This window comes from Anomaloglossus baeobatrachus, chromosome 2, assembly GCF_048569485.1.
Source record: "Anomaloglossus baeobatrachus isolate aAnoBae1 chromosome 2, aAnoBae1.hap1, whole genome shotgun sequence".
Lineage (NCBI taxonomy): Eukaryota > Metazoa > Chordata > Amphibia > Anura > Aromobatidae > Anomaloglossus > Anomaloglossus baeobatrachus.
The window spans coordinates 425,701,649-425,718,120 of record NC_134354.1 but is presented as its reverse complement, the minus strand read 5'-3'; the positions used below and the strand labels follow the sequence as shown (position 1 = coordinate 425,718,120).

Here is a 16,472-nt window from a genome sequence, read left to right as displayed (position 1 = left end):
TTTCCTAAACATCCTCCTCCCTTAACTACTTAACTACTTAACCCTATCTTATCTAACACCTCTTCTAAACTCACTCTACCCCCAGCTAACTTGATCGCTGGATGCAACCTTTGGTAACCTGTTCAACAAGCGTAGCTCTGCTACATCCTAAGGGTATTCTCTTTTTTTAACACTTAAATATTCACACATGCGAGTGAGCACCTCTCGGAGCTTTGACAAATTTCAGACTAGTTTTGAAATTGAAACTAAAAATCCATTTTGTGTTCTTTGATCATGGAATTTGCGGTTTTAATTTTGAATCCGTTGTTTTAGGAAGGTCCAAAAGTTGTGTTCAAAAATAATATTTATGAATAATGTGGTGCTCTTAAATAATAGTCATATTTTGTCTCAATAATCCATGACGCAGATTGTTTATTTTGTGTAGCATACAAGATGCATTATACATTCCATAGTTTACATTCATAGGAAGGCCATACATTGCATTGCACAATTCAGGTCACATAAAGGCACAAGACGCTCAGAAGTGAAAAAATATGTAACAAAAATAAAAACCTATACAAACATAATCAGCAGATTGTCATTCATGTTGCTTCCCTTTTCAGCCATTTTTGGTAATTTGATGTTTACTTACAAGGGTTGTGCCACGAACAAAGTTCATTTTAATCAATAGATTTTTGAAAAATAATAAGTTAAAAAATTAGATGTGTTACAAAAAATGTCCTGTGCTGAGATAATCTTATACATGTGCCCCTGCTATGTCCTGTGTAATGGCTGTATCTGTCCATGTTAGGGACATGGTCTGAACATACCACATCTCCCGGGCAGGGGAGGAAAATAAGTGACTATACAGATGACATAGTAATGGCTTACAGCTGCTGCTTTCTGTGGGGTAAAACATTTTCCTGCTTGTTTTATAACATGAGCAAGTGTTTTTGCTGTATCCCCATTTCCGTGAGCTCATTATAAATCAAGTAAATGAGTTAGGAGCACCGCCTACAGCTGCACTCATATGTCACTGACTTTATTTATGGCTAACACTCAATCATGTGATAAAACAGTCAAAGAAATGTTTTACACCACAGAAAGCAGCAGCTGTGATCCCTTGCTGTAATGTCTCTATACTCTTTTGCTTCCTCTCCTGCCCAGATGTGATATGTTCAGACTATGTTCTTTCTTGGTGAGAGACAGCTATTACACAGTACATAGCAGGGACACATTTATAGGATTATCTCAGCAGAAAAAAAAATATTTTTAACACATTAAATTGTGGAATTTATTATTCCAAGATTTATTAATTTAAATGTACTTTTTTGTTGGGAAACCCTTTTAACCCATTGCTGACTGCTGGTATCATTGCTTAATGAGGTGAATACTACTGCTGCCTAGATACACTATAAAGGATTAGCTTTATGAGCCAGTAATTACAGCCATTCAATAAAAGCAACTCCCACTATGGCAGATTTGAGCCATCCATGTGTTACGAAAATAGTCATTCTGCTGTATAGCCACAATGTAATACAGTGGAACCTCAGTTTAGGAGTAACTTGGTGTGCGAGTATTTCGCTATACGAGCAAAGCTTACTGTAAATTTGTAACTCAGTTTACGAGCAAGCTTTGCTGTACGAGCAAATACCGCACACACTTCCAGTTCCGTACTTTCACCGCGCTCTGACCCGCTCTTGCAGTCCGCACAAACACACACAAACACACACGCACACACACATATTATGCTCACCTTACCTTCAGCTCCATCACCGGCCTCATGGTTTTTGTAGTTCACCAGTACAGGATGTGTATCGGGTAACCATTGCGACCGATGCCGAAACTTCCGCTGTTAGCCGCTACTCAAAGGCAGCGTGCTGGCCAATCAGAGGCAAACGGCTCCTGCCTTTGACGCTCAGCGATCTGGCAGAGGAAACTCCGGCATCGGTCGCGATGGTTACCCTATTCACATTCTGTATTGACGAACTACAAGAACCATGAGGCCGGCGATGGAACGGAAGGTAAGCTGAGTATAATTTATGCGTGTTTGTGCGCGCGCGTGTGTGTGTGTGTGTGTGTGTGTGTGTGTATTTGTGTGTGGAATGGCACAATAGGGGGCCAAGATGGGACATTGCACAAGTTGTGGAATGACTTGTCTGAGCTTGCATTATTTCCTATGGGAAATGTTGCTTTGCTAGACGAGTAACTTGGTTTACAAGCACACTCCCAGAATGGATTGTTCTCGTAAATCAAGGTTCCACTGTACTACATTTCTCCTGCAGGTTTTCCTGCAGGCTCTCCTGCAGCTCTGACCTTGTATACGAGCCAAATTCATGGCCATCAGCTGATCACCAAGATGGCTGTATTCTGAAAGTGGTTATCTTTGATAAGACGACCTTGTTAACAAATTTAGCGCGCCAAACTCTCTGTTCATCATTACTTTAAAAATTATATCTATCAGGATTGAATATATTTAATGTCACTGTGATGGAAACAATATACAGTATTAGGCACCAAAAAAAGTAATAAAAGCTGCCACACTTTTAAAATTGCAATTATTATTATTGTCACAAAGTGTTACACTTATGGGTTTGATTATTGTCACAAAGTGCTACACTTATGAGTTAGACACACAATATCCATGTGCAGAATTTACAGAATAAACATCTGAGGAAAACAGGACCAGAAAATATAAATCCTGGCACACGAATAGAAGAACATCTCCGGATAGAAGCACAAACATTAACACAGTTATAGACACTTTAAGGGGTTGTCCGGCATTCAGCAAATGATGACCTGTCTGTGGAACAGGTAATCAATATGAGATCAATGGGGATCCAGCACCCCCATGATCATCTGATATCTGCTTCTCCAGTGGGCAGGGATGCTATCATCAGAAAATGATCTGTGGACTAAATTAGGTTTGCGTTTGTGTTAAATGTGTTGGAGTTTTTGTTTGGCTTTGTCATATCACGTATCACAATCTGTCTTAGAAAGAAAAAATAGAAATATTGCAATTTTCACACTGGCCACTTCTGCTTTTTTAGTCTAGAACTTCCATTTGATTCAGGGAACAACACATGTACATAAGTTACCATGGTCACATCCGAAACCTATGTTTTGCATTTAAGCATGTAATGAGCGGGTGCACAGGTCACTGTGAACGAATGGGGAGCAGGGTCAGCGGTGATGCCACTTCTGATTGGTTGATCCTGTGTGATCAGCTGTGTATAGAGGCATTATCTGTCTCTACTGATAAGAAAACTCCTGAAAACTTTTTCCATAAGGACATGAAGTGTGAAAATTGCAAAATCAATATTTTTAATTTTTAAATAAAGATTGGGATACGAAAAATAAACACATTGGCAATATTTTATTAAATTAATGTAACACAAAAACCTGATTTAAACAATAGATCATTTTCTAATTGTTTCCCTTTCGGCAATGTATGGAGTGTAACATAGCAGCTACGTACATTGTTTAGTGGCCACTGCCAAATACAGCACTTTTCCATTCACTTGAATGGGAGATACTTTGATAATGCAAAGACTTCTGTAAGATGATATGATAGGAGGTCATATTAGTAACCATTCCTAAGATGCCCTTACAAAGTAAAGGTGTCTTTACACGCTTTGATAATGCATACAATTTGACTAAAGCAATTGTTGCTTACAAGTATCTCAAAATATAATAATTTGCACGCGGGCACTTGACATCAGAGGAGCACAACTTTTTTGGGTCCAAGGCCCACTTTGGAAGGTAAAGCCAACCCCATGGGATACAGTAGTACCAAAGTTTTACCTTCTGGAAAATGTACTGCATATTGAAAGTATGCACCATAAATGTCCAATAGGTGCAGGTTCCATTTATAGGGCTCCCCCTATCAGGGAGGTAGATGCACCCCTCTCATGGCTGTGCAAACCAGGAGATCATGAGTTCAGCTCTCTACATTGTAGTATGTTACAGAAGCTGAACCAGTATTTCCTTCTCCCATAAACTACAATGAATAAAAGCACTCGTGCATGGTTGCCTCTTCTCATCTACGCCCTTCTGATTTATAGAAGTCAGGATCCATTCTGACAAAATGTGGAGGGCCTAGAAATTAATACATCATTAATAATTACCTGGTCTTACAGTGCTACACAGCACTGCTGGTCTACTACATGACAGCAACATACTGCCAGACATTATGCAGATGGTTGGGGGCCGCACAGAAGGGCATCGTGGGTTGAAAGTGGCCCCCAGTCTGCAGTGTGCACCCCGCTTTAAATAGCTATAATCCTGATCTTCAGGTTCACTGATTATTTTGATCATAAGATCTACTAATCGCTGTAAATTAGATTGCCCAATAGTCAGGCTATTGAATAATCCATCCCGATTTTAGTTTCCCGCTTTTGTATTATCTTACTACAATTACAATTTAATAACTATATATAGGAAATACACACAATTCAACTCTTTGTAGACCCTGTAGGAAATTGTCACACAAGCAAAAAATAGTCAAACTGCACATTATTTAAACATGTAAAGCCTCACTAAGTGAAAGTATGAGTCCCCATTATCCAGAATTTGGAGTGTGTCAATGGCACCTTGACGAATTTTACCCCTCCAAGAGGACTAGAAAAGTGCCCATATAGCTAAGATAGGGACAGCAATCTCTTCTGAACCCATTGATGTGCATCTTGGGCAAGCTTGCATGGGGAATTTAAGGGTAAGAAGGGAGTAAATTGCTACTAGACACTTCTTACGATGCATCTTCAGGGGAATCAGAAGGGTCAGGCATTTAAATTGAGAAGGGCAGGGGGAGGTGGTTGAGGAGGCTCCGATACAGATTAAATGGTAGGCCAATCCCACCAAAATTGTCAGGTTTGGTTCACTTGAAACCTATGTGTATAGGCCTTAAACCCTGGAATTATAAAACTGCACAATTTCACTTAGAAGAGAGGGCTTTGAATCCTTAACATGTAGTACACAGTACACACATGGTCACTATTGTCTATCTTTTAATATAATATCATCGCGGGCTTCCATTTATTACATTCTTCAGTTAATTCACAGCAAGTAGTCCCATTGGTCATCTTAAACTTTCAGAATATATATCCAGCTTAATTGTACAGTGTAATACATAGCTTTAAACATAATTTGTAACAGTTCAGTATGTCAGATAAAGAATGAATTCCAGGGTGGTGAGGCAAACAGGACAAGGTTTTACATCAGTCTCACTTAGTGTTTTTGTGCTTGTGTTTTTGTGCCACACCATAAGGGACATGGGCTGCTATAGTTCCCATCTCTTGGGCTCCTTCTATGTGGAACATCTGATCATCAAAGAATATATGAGGGCGTATTTTCTCCAGCATAGGTCCTTTTGGAGCTCCAGCCAAAAACAGTGCCTCATCAGTTTCAAGACCCCAGCTACGTAGGGTTTTAAGGGCTCTTGCCCCAGAACTGGCTGCACTACGAGCAGTGACTAAGTATGTGCGTATTGGGCAGTTCATTCTCATTCCCTTTTGATAAAATTTCTTCTGTAATTTTCCTAGAGATTCCAAGAAACCCTTTAATGGACCCTGAGAATGAAAGATAATGAAGTTAATCAGTAACTTTATAAAAAAAAGTGTCAATAAGATATTTACAAAGTCATCTACCGTGGGATTTAGTAACAAAGACAAAGCTACCAAGTCATCAGCTGGAGGGTTTTTTTTTTTAAGTCCCTTTTCGGTCTTGTGCTTTTTGTTCCAAATTCTTCAAATTGTGCACATGCTTTATAAATTTTGCATAAAATAAAAAAATATGTTTTTCCTTTCAAGCAAATTGAAACAAAGTTAGCCTTGATGAAATGAACGTCCACACATTTTGTATTAGCAATACGATACTGCAGTAATTCCCAGTACTTCTGTACATCAAAGCACAATAAAGCACTGTGCACATTAAATCTTTCAATACTTCTTTTATCAAATCGTGTATCCAGGAACTTTCTTGAACATATAGTCACTGATTCATCAAGGTGCTTATGCATAAAACATCTTAATATGTCACTTTTTTTTTAGCAACTCAACATTCACACAAAAATATGGCAAGTTTTTGTGTTTACACCCCATTCCCAGACAGCTACGCCAATATGGGTGTAGGCTGGATGGGGCACGATAACACCCGTCTGTCAGATTCATCATAAGTTAAACCAATAACATGGTGTAACTTACTCCAAAAATGTACGTCAACAATGGCATACGCTGGGTACCAAACATGGCTGATTCATAAAGAGGCAATCGCCACTTAATGACTCCGATCAATGTAGTCCAGCGAGCGTGAATGAGGTACGCTATGGGAGGGGGGGATGGAGTGTAGCACATATTATGCCAAATTGTAAGACTTTTTAAAATATCACATTTGATGTATCAGTCTAATACATCTGGAAAAGACACATTGACATAAAAATCTGAAAACTAAATAACTTGATAAAAAGTTGCAAATCATTTGATGAATTCGTCAAACATCAATAAGTCACTAACTGAAAGATAATTATGTAAAAAGAACTGACAAAATGATGACTAGCAAGCACAGGAACCACCGGGGTAGCTGAGGCGGATGGCACGGCCGGGGTTGACAGACACAGTCACTAGTAAAGCTGGAACCACTGCAGTGGCTGGGGTGGATGGCATGGCCAGACACAGACAGACACTAGTACCAACAGGGCAGGACAGACCGGTAGAAGGTACCAACAGAGCAGGACGGACTGGAACCAGATACCAATGGAGCAGGACAAACAGATAGAAGGTACCAACAGGACAGGACGGACAGGAACCAGGTAACAACAGGACAAGGGGACCTGACAAGTAACTGGCTAGGGCACAAAACAAATAACTAATTGAACACATTGATCATGCACCACCCCTAGTGGGAGAGTGCCACAGGAAATGGCATACTGGCCCTTTAAGTGAAGGGCAGAGGTGTGCGTGCATGCCCTAGGAGGACTCCCAGAGGGCCTGTACCATATGCACAGGCCCTGGGAGGGGAAAGCAAAAAGTACCCATGTGGAGAAGCGCAGAAACGCCAAGCAGCGTGGTGAGAGTCGGCTGCGAGTAAGCGCCGCTTCCCAGCAGGGAGGAGAACGAGGGGTGCAGGGACGACAGCGCTACAGTTAGTCTAAGGGCTATCTGATGAAACATTGGATAACCCTTATCTGTGTTATACGCTCATGTAAGCGAGACCTAAGGTACATTTGTTCATTTGTTGGGTAGTTGCTGGCATGGTTACTTGTGGCAATGATTTGGTACAAAAGTTCCTGTAAACATTTGTACTAATGGCTATAGAAAATATTAACTAGTATTGGCCACCTTGTGGAATAGTCTAGAGCTAAATAAGAATGACTTTTTATTTTTTTTTAATTCCTCATCTCCATTGCAGAGATATTACCTAAAATGTTTAGATTCTAATTTTTGCAAAGGGGGTTTTAGCATAGATTCTTCACTGGAAGGGTTATTTTTTTCCCATGCGTGTCATTGACTAATCATAAGCAGAAAGCTTGATGCAAGTTAAAAGACAAAACACTCTCCCAGAGAATGTCAGACCCAGCTTTCTCTGTGCAATATGGAAAAAGATGTTAATTACACACAGCCCTGGTTTCCTCAGTGATCTCACTGCTGGTATCTACTGTGATTCCAAGTGTGGCAGGGGAATACATAAAAGTTGTGTATCATTACAAATACTTCATGAAGTTATTTTATGGCAGTCAGTGTGGGGTAGGAGGACTAGAGCAAAGCTGACAGTGCAGTGACACGATAGATGCAGATTGTGATGACATGGACACTCAGTGCCTAGTATGGGTTAAAGTTTCTTAAAATTCAGCCAGACATATTGTTCTTCTGTGTGTTAACTCATGTTTGCTAAACTATTGTTTGGGACCAGACCCTTCGGAGCAATCATTGTAATGTAGTTGTGTATTGCTAATCTAATGTAAATTACCTTAGTAGCCATTGTCTAGTCTGTGACTTGCAGACTACATGTAGATATCCTCAGTCTTTCTATCCACATCATTTAAATGAACATTATCCATGCAGCTTGAAATTCATCCAATAAGAGAAGCAACCCTGTACAACCAATCCGATAAGGGCACAGTTTATCCTAAGGGAAGGTTATGGCTATAAAAGGGATTTCTTTAAGTCACCAATTGTTGATGGATGTGCATGATCCAGTCTAAGCTCTTAGGAGATGGCTAGGGGATCAGGACCAAGATACCTTGTGGACTTAGTCTAGGGACTTTGACTCCGACTAGAGGATCACTTGGCTACATGGCTTCAACCTAGAGACTCCGGTTCCGATTGGAGACCATATCCACAGTCTAGGGATTTCGACTCCGGCTGCCAGGATTATATCATCATACCAGAGACTACTTAAGGAGGAAACCCAGGTTGGGACAATCCAGTCACCTGGCTACAGACTTTGCAGTCCTCAGCCAGCTTCCTAAATCTGGCATTATTCCAGTCTCGGTGGGTGCTCGCCAAAAGCGGGGTGCTGCTGGATTAGAGTAAGTAGCCCTGGAAGCTCTGAAGCACGGACATTCAAATCCCTGGTGAGCCAGCGGAAGGGTGAGACTCTGTTGCCTGTTACATTTGTGTGTTTTGCTGTTTATGTGCTATGCGCCGTTAATATTTTGGGGATAGTGTTCCACCCCCGGTTAAGGAGGTCGTGCGTTCAGTTGGGATGAGCCCTGAGCCACGCTTTCTTTCTAAAGGCGGCTGGGCCAGCGGACGAGAGCACCCACTGAGCCCCGTGTCTCCACACAGATGTGTTTGTAATTACACAAAGCTCTGCTCTACTTCCCTCCCCTCTTGTAATCACAGTATGTGCTAGAAATGAGAATCAGTGAGGAGAGCAGGGCTTTCTCTCATATGTCTCACCCCGAGAAAGCTTTGTCTGACATTCTCTCAGGGCGTGGTCTTTTTTCCCCTTCATGACGCCAACTTCTTATGATTAATCAACGTCATGCAGGGAAAAAAGTTAATGCCCCCTTAGTCTTAACGAAAATTAGACTCGTCTCTAAACTTTATAAGCCAATATGTCCACAAGAGAGATGAGAAATTAGAAATAAAATCTATGTTCATTTCAATTCATTTTGCGGACACTTTTATATGATGTGGCAAGTTTAATGTGCTAAACTTATAATGGTTCTCATTAAGCCAATTTTTTTCATATATATATTTAGAGACTAAATACCCATGGTGGGCATATGTCTGCTTACAGGATAGCGGTAGATATAATTGTACTAAGTCTTGGAAAATATTAATAAACAATGGATAGTAAGGCAGACAATAAAATCACATGTATGTAAAACACCTAGACTATACCTGTGCCAGTGGCTTGTTCTCATAAGCCTTTTCATGCTCAAAAAATTTGTCCAAGCCATGCTCTTTCACAATTTGTTCTGACTCGTCAGAAAACAGAACAGCATCTCCATCAAATGCCACTCGCAGCTGGTCCTCATTTATAGACACATTGTGACTTGGGTTGAAAATTGTTGCAGCAGCAATACCTACAGACATAAAAATGTATAAATGTAGGTCACATAAAAAAATCCTTAAATTATGAAAAGTCATCTTTTCCATTGCTGACAATGTGTGAGAGCTGTAACTGGTATACATTGTATATGCTGAACTAGATCTGATACTGAACTGTAGGAACATAAATCTGTGCAAGATTTATAGAACTCAATATGTGCAAAATGTAGTGACTATAATAAAAGGTATATATAATATACAGTGAATTTTCTCTAAATTACAAATTCTTTAAGACTCAATCCCTATTTAGACCAGATTTACTTGAACAAATTTCAGTTTCACTACATTCTATACATACTAGCCATTTTTTTTTAAGGTAACTACCTCTCAGATGACAACTTTTCGATACAGTTTTAGCATGTTATCTTATAGAAGTTTTTTAATATATTATAATTTTGTACCTGCTTTCACAAACGGCTAGGGGGGTCTTCCAAAATAAGGTTTATTTTTTTCCTGACAGTTCCTGATGTTGAAAAATGGCTCCAGGAACACTTTGGAAAAAGTGTGCAGCATTTGACGGAGACGTCACTGGACGGGGAACAGCGGTCTGCAATAGCGCCTCTCACAGGCACTATTACCAACACAAGGTATTTGAGAGAAATATTGTTTCTCAATATAATATCGAGCTAGACAATAAAAAATATGGGTGAACCACCCCTTTAATATGTTTATCCATCCTGTGATTTCCATAATTCCTCCTATTCCTATTTCCTTCTTGGTGCTACACATTTATCTATCAGACTAGAAGGTGGCCCGATTCTACGCATCGGGTATTCTAGAATTTACGTATTGTGTAGTTCATGTATGATTTTTGTTATATATATATATATATATAGATGTTGTTGTGTGTAGTTACCAAGTGTTTGTGTAGGGCGCTGTACATGTTCTGGGTGTTGTCTGGGTGTGACGGGGGGTGAGAGCGGTGTTGTATGTGTGTTTCGTGTGTTGCGTTGTTTGTGGAGCGCTGTGTGTCTGTAGCGTTGTGTGTGTGTGTGTTGCGCGGTTTGTGTGTGTGGTGTGTTTTGGGGGGAGGTATGTTTTGTGCAGTATGTGTGTTGTGCGGTATGTGCGTATATTTGTGTGTGCCGCGGTGTTTGGGTGTTGTGTGTGTGCAGCGTTGTCTGTGTGTGTGGGTGTCTGTTTAGGGCAAATGTTTGTGGTTCCCAGTGTGTGTGTGTGGTGTGTTGTGCAGTGCGCGCGCGTGTGTGTGTGTGTGTGTTGGGGGAAGGTGTGCACTTCCCATCGTGCTCCATCCCCCATGCAGCGCACTCCCCATCGTGCTCCATCCCCTATGCTGCGCACCCCCCATCGTGCTCCATCTCCCATGCTGCGCACTCCCAAACGTGCTCCATCCACCATGCTGCGCACTCCCAAACATGCTACATCCGCCATGCTGTGCACTCCCAAACGTGCTCCATCCGCCATGCTGCGCACTCCCAAACGTGCTCCATCCACCATGCTGCGCACTCCCAAATGTGCTCCATCCGCCATGCTGCGCACTCCCAAACGTGCTCCATCCGCCATACTCCGCACTCCCCATCATGCTCCATCCCCTATGCTGCGCACCCCCCATCGTGCTCCATCTCCCATGCTGCGCATCCTCCATCGTGCTCCATCTCCCATGCTGCGCACTCCCAAACGTGCTCCATCCGCCATGCTGCGCACTCCCAAACGTGGTCCATCCGCCATGCTGCGCACTCCCAAACGTGCTCCATCCGCCATACTCCGCACTCCCCATCGTGCTGCATCCCCCATGCTGCGCACTCCCAAACGTGCTCCATCCGCCATACTCCGCACTCCCCATCGTGCTGCATCCCCCATGCTGCGCACTCCCAAACGTGCTCCATCCGCCATGCTGCGCACTCCCAAACGTGCTCCATCTGCCATGCTGCGCACTCCCAAACGTGCTCCATCCGCCATGCTGCGCACTCCCAAACGTGGTCCATCCGCCATGCTGCGCACTCCCAAACGTGCTCCATCCGCCATGCTGCGCACTCCCAAACGTGGTCCATCCGCCATGCTGCGCACTCCCAAACGTGCTCCATCCGCCATGCTGCGCACTCCCAAACGTGCTCCATCCACCATGCGCACTCCCAAACGTGCTCCATCCGCCATGCTGCGCACTCCCAAACGTGCTCCATCCCCCATGCTGTGCACCCCCCATCGTGCTCCATCCCCCATGCTGCACCAGCATCAGCCTCTCTACCCGCAGAATCAGCCTCTGTGCCCGCAGCATCAGCCTCTCTCCTCCCAGCATCAGCCTCTCTACCCGCAGCATCAGCCTCTCTCCTCCCAGCATCAGCCTCTCTGTCCCCAGCATCAGCCTCTCTGTCCCCAGCATCAGCCTCTCTCATCCCAGCATCAGCCTCTCTCCTCCCAGCATCAGCCTTTTCTGTCCCCAGCATCAGCCTCTCTCCTCCCAGCAGCAGCCTTTTCTGTCCCTAACATCAGCCTCTCTCCTCCCAGCATCAGCCTCTCTCCTCCCAGCCTACCCCAGCCTCAGCCTCCCCCAGCATCAGCCTCTCTCCTCCCAGCATCAGCCTCTCTCCTCCCAGCATCAGCCTTTTCTGTCCCTAGCATCAGCCTCTCTCCTCCCAGCATCAGCCTCTCTCCTCCCAGCATCAGCCTCTCTCCTCCCAGCCTACCCCAGCCTCAGCCTCCCCCAGCATCAGCCTCTCTCCTCCCAGCATCAGCCTCTCTCCTCCCAGCATCAGCCTTTTCTGTCCCCAGCATCAGCCTCTCTCCTCCCAGCCTACCCCAGCCTCAGCCTCCCCCAGCATCAGCCTCCCCCAGCATCAGCCTCTCTCCTCCCAGCAGCAGCCTCTCTCTTCCCAACATCAGCCTCTCTCCTCCCAGCCTACCCCAGCCTCAGCCTCCCCCAACATCAGCCTCTCTCCTCCCAGCATCAGCCTCTCTCTTCCCAGCATCAGCCTCTCTCCTCCCAGCCTAGCCCAGCCTCAGCCTTCCCCAGCATCAGCCTCTCTCCTCCCAGCATCAGCCTCTCTCCTCCCAGCATCAGCCTCTCTCCTCCCAGCCTACCCCAGCCTCAGCCTCCCCCAGCATCAGCCTCTCTCCTCCCAGCATCAGCCTTTTCGGTCCCCAGCATCAGCCTCTCTCCTCCCAGCCTACCCCAGCCTCAGCCTCCCCCAGCATCAGCCTCTCTTCTCTCAGCCTCCCCATCCCAGCCTTCCCCAGGATCAGCCTCTCTCCTCCCAGCCTCCTCCAGCACGCCGTGCTCCTCTGCCGACACTCACAGATCCGATCGCATACACTCACACACACACACACACACCCGATCGCATACACTCACACACACCCGATCGCATACACTCACGCACACACACATTGACGATATTGCACATACGCGCTCACACTCACAACATCCGGAGATACCACATGCTTCTGGCTATGTGATCCTCCGGCAGGTCCTGGAAGCTCACAGCACAGTATCGCCGCCGAGAAGCAAGCGATATCCAAGGATGTTGTGAGTGTGTGGATGCGATGTGATGCGTGTGTGAGGTGTGTGTGAGAGTGAGTGTGATCTGATGTGTGTGTGTGTATGTGTGTGTGTGTGCTGTTATGTGTGTGCGTGTGTGTATGTTCCGCCGCTGTAGGACCTTGATGCGCTGGTAACTATGCTACCATGGTTACCAGCGTATCTCGTCCCCCGCTCGCACGGGAGCCCACACCAGCATACGCCGGCCAGCCCCAGCAATGCGAGGGTATGTGTCGGCTGGTTTGGCGGCGTACGCTGATGTGGGCTCCCGGGGGTACAGTACTCACCTGGGAGTCGTGGCTCCGTGACCGTGTCGGTTCGGGGAATGCGTGGGGGGGGCGGGGCCAGAGCTAGCATGCATTGCGTGAGGGGGCGGGGCGTGGCCGAGTTGCCAATGCCTGCAGGGTGCCGGGGCGAGAGGCCAATCTGAGGGGGGGGGCGGAGCCTGGGCGAGCGGCCGGCCAATCCGTGTGGGGGCGCAGCCTGGGCGAGCAGCCAATCCGTGCGGGGGGGCGGGGCCATGGCGAGCCCAGCGGCCAATCAGCTTTGTGTCACCGTAAGGACACAATTTTGGAGCAAGACAGACAGACAGACAGAATAAGGCAATTATATATATAGATACATGCTTTATGCTATGTTTGGGAATATATACTTTATTAAAAACACACCGTAGATGTTTTACTTACCTTCTTCTATAGCCTCCTGTACCTTTTGAGCATCAGATGAGAGATATAGGTTTGTATGATATGCTTTCAGATAGCCAATAGGGCTGTTACCACCAGTCATACAGAATCTCTCAATAAACAAGTCTGAAATATGAGGGAAAATGAGTAAGTGACTGACTTTTTTTTTTTAAGCCTTTTAAACAATAAAAATTAATAAAAAATTAATCTCATGCCTTATTTTTTCTGTTAAAGATGAATGTTTCACCAACCTTTTATGTGCTAAACTGAACTGAACAGTGACTGAAGATCTGACAAAGAAAAAAACTTGTTTTTTTAATTTCCCTTCTCCATAGTGGAGAGATTAACTGGTAAACTGTATATGCCAATTTCCACAGTTTGCCTAGATTCTTCACTGGGGTGTTTACTTTTCCATATGTATGTTTTTGCCTACTCATAGGTAAAATTCATAATACAGAAAAAAAAAAATAAAATGTCAAAACAGGTTTTCTTAGGGTGATATGGAAATAGTCATGCTTAACCAGGTCACACAGATCTAATTGACAAGGTTTATTACATGGGGAAGATGCCTGTATACTTCTGTGCACAATACATGAAAGAAACAAAAAACCCCACAAATGACGTTCTGAGAATGTTCTAAAAACGATGCTATCTCCTAGGAATCAATGGGCATCATGGGACATTACACCATTGGATTACGTCGGAAGATTTTTTCAAATGAATAGATTGGTGAATGAGGGAGAGTGGTGCAGTCTTTATTCAAATAAACTATTTTTTTGCTATGTGTGTGTTTAATAACTCTAAACTTGCTGGGTTAGTAATGGGGGTGTCTGATAGACATCTCTCCATTACTAACCAATTCACAGCTGACATCAACCCCAAAAGTATTACCTCAATTGCCACCGCACCAGGGCAATCAGAAAGACTCGGGCAAAGCGTCAGAATTGGTGCATATAATGGATGTGCCACTTCTGGTGCAGCTACAGGCTGCTATTCTTAGGTTGTGAAGGGTCAAATAACCATGGGCCTTCCCAGCCTGATAATACCAGCCCCAGCTGTCTACTTTACCTGTGCTGGTTATCCAAAAAAGGGGGTACCCCACACCGTATTTTTTATTTACTCCCTATGAACATTTGTTTGCAGGGCAATTGTCCTGCTCGTACCCCCATTTTGCTTCCTTTTGCAGCCCCCTAAGCCTTACTACGACCATTTCACAACACCAAAGTTTGGGTCTTCATTAACTTATATGGTGTTTGGGGTCCGAGGTCAAGTACGGGTCACGACTAGTAATGTGCTGACCTGGACTTTATAAGTCTGAATCCACGCAGTTTCAGATGCACCCGAATCCTGGGCCTTGAATTCTCAGGGAATTCCAGCTAATAATCCAGATCCGGCACTTGAGAAACTTTTTAAAAAAAAGGAAAAATAAAGAAAATAAGAATGAAGCAAGTGCTTCATACTTACCGAGGCTCTGGCGCAGCTGTAACTGCTCCCGCAGTCGCTCACTCACTTCTAGGGCCGCTCATTATTGCTCATCCATATGTACTGCTATCCCCGCCCACCGGAAGTCCTGGCATCTGGTTACAGTCAGACACACCCCCAGCCTCTGTGACAGCGTCTGACTGCAACCAATCACAGATGCTGTCTGCAGGTCACTATCATGGTGTAAAAATAAATAAAACATTTGGTGTCGGATCCTCTTATGTTATGATACCCAACACAGATAAAGCATATACAGTGCCTTATGAAAGTATTCCGCTCCCTTGAATTTTTAAACCTTTTCCCACATTTCAGGATTCAAACATAAAGATAAAAATGTTAAAGTTATGGTGAAGAATCAACAAGTGGGACATAATTATGAAGTTGAACGAAATGTATTGCTTATTTTAAACTTTTTTAAAAAATAAATAACTGAAAAGTGGGGCGTGCAATATTGTTCGTCCCTTACTTTCAGTGCAGGAAACTCACTCCAAAAGTTCATTGAGGATCTCTGAATGATCCAATGTTGTCCTAAATGACTAATGATGATAAATATAAGCCACCTGTGTGTAATCAAGTCTCCATATAAATGCACCTGCTCTGTAAGGCTATGTGCCCACGTGTGGGTATTGCATGCAGTTACGCTGCATTCTGCACTGCAGCGTAACTGCATGCGTCCTGCGCCCCCTGCAGTGACTTTACGCTGCGGTGCAGAGTGCACACACGTGGGCACATAGCCTAATAGTCTCAGTGTTCTGTTTAAAGCACATACAGCATCATGAAGACCAAGGAAAACAACAGGCAGGTCCGTGATATTGTTGTGGTGAAGTTTAAAGCCAGATTTGGTTACAAAAAGATTTCCAAAACTTTAAACATCCCAAGGAGCACTGTGCAAGCGATCATATTGAAATGGAAGGAGTATCATACCACTGCAAATCTACCAAGACCCAGCTGTCCATACAAACTTTCATCTCAAAACAGGAAAAGACTGATCAGAAATACAGCCAAGAGGCCCATGATCACTCTGGATGAACTGCAGAGATCTACAGCTGAGCTGGGAAAGTCTGTCCATAGGACAACAGTCGTACACTACACAAATCTGGCCTTTATGGAAGAGTGGCAAGGAGAAAGCCATTTCTCAAAGATATCCATAAAAAGTGTCATTTAAAGTTTGCCACAAGCCACCTGGGAGACACACCAAACATGTGGAAGAAGGTGCTCCGGTCAGAGGAAAAAAAAATCAAACTATTTGGGCACAATACCAAATGATATGTTTGACGT

The 16,472-nt window shown here is 44.1% G+C and overlaps 1 protein-coding gene across 1 annotated transcript in view; it reads right to left on the bottom strand.

Moving 5' to 3' along the window:
* Positions 1-380: 380 nt before the first annotated feature.
* Positions 381-16,472, bottom strand: part of NT5C1A (5'-nucleotidase, cytosolic IA) — a 70,750-nt gene continuing 54,658 nt past the window's right edge. The window contains exons 4-6 of the mRNA XM_075336218.1: positions 13,716-13,838; positions 9,324-9,508; positions 381-5,546 (exon numbers count right to left, since the gene is read on the bottom strand). Coding sequence (XP_075192333.1) covers positions 5,202-5,546; positions 9,324-9,508; positions 13,716-13,838 — 653 coding nt within the window. The 3' untranslated portion in view covers positions 381-5,201. The remainder of the gene's footprint in view (positions 5,547-9,323; positions 9,509-13,715; positions 13,839-16,472) is intronic.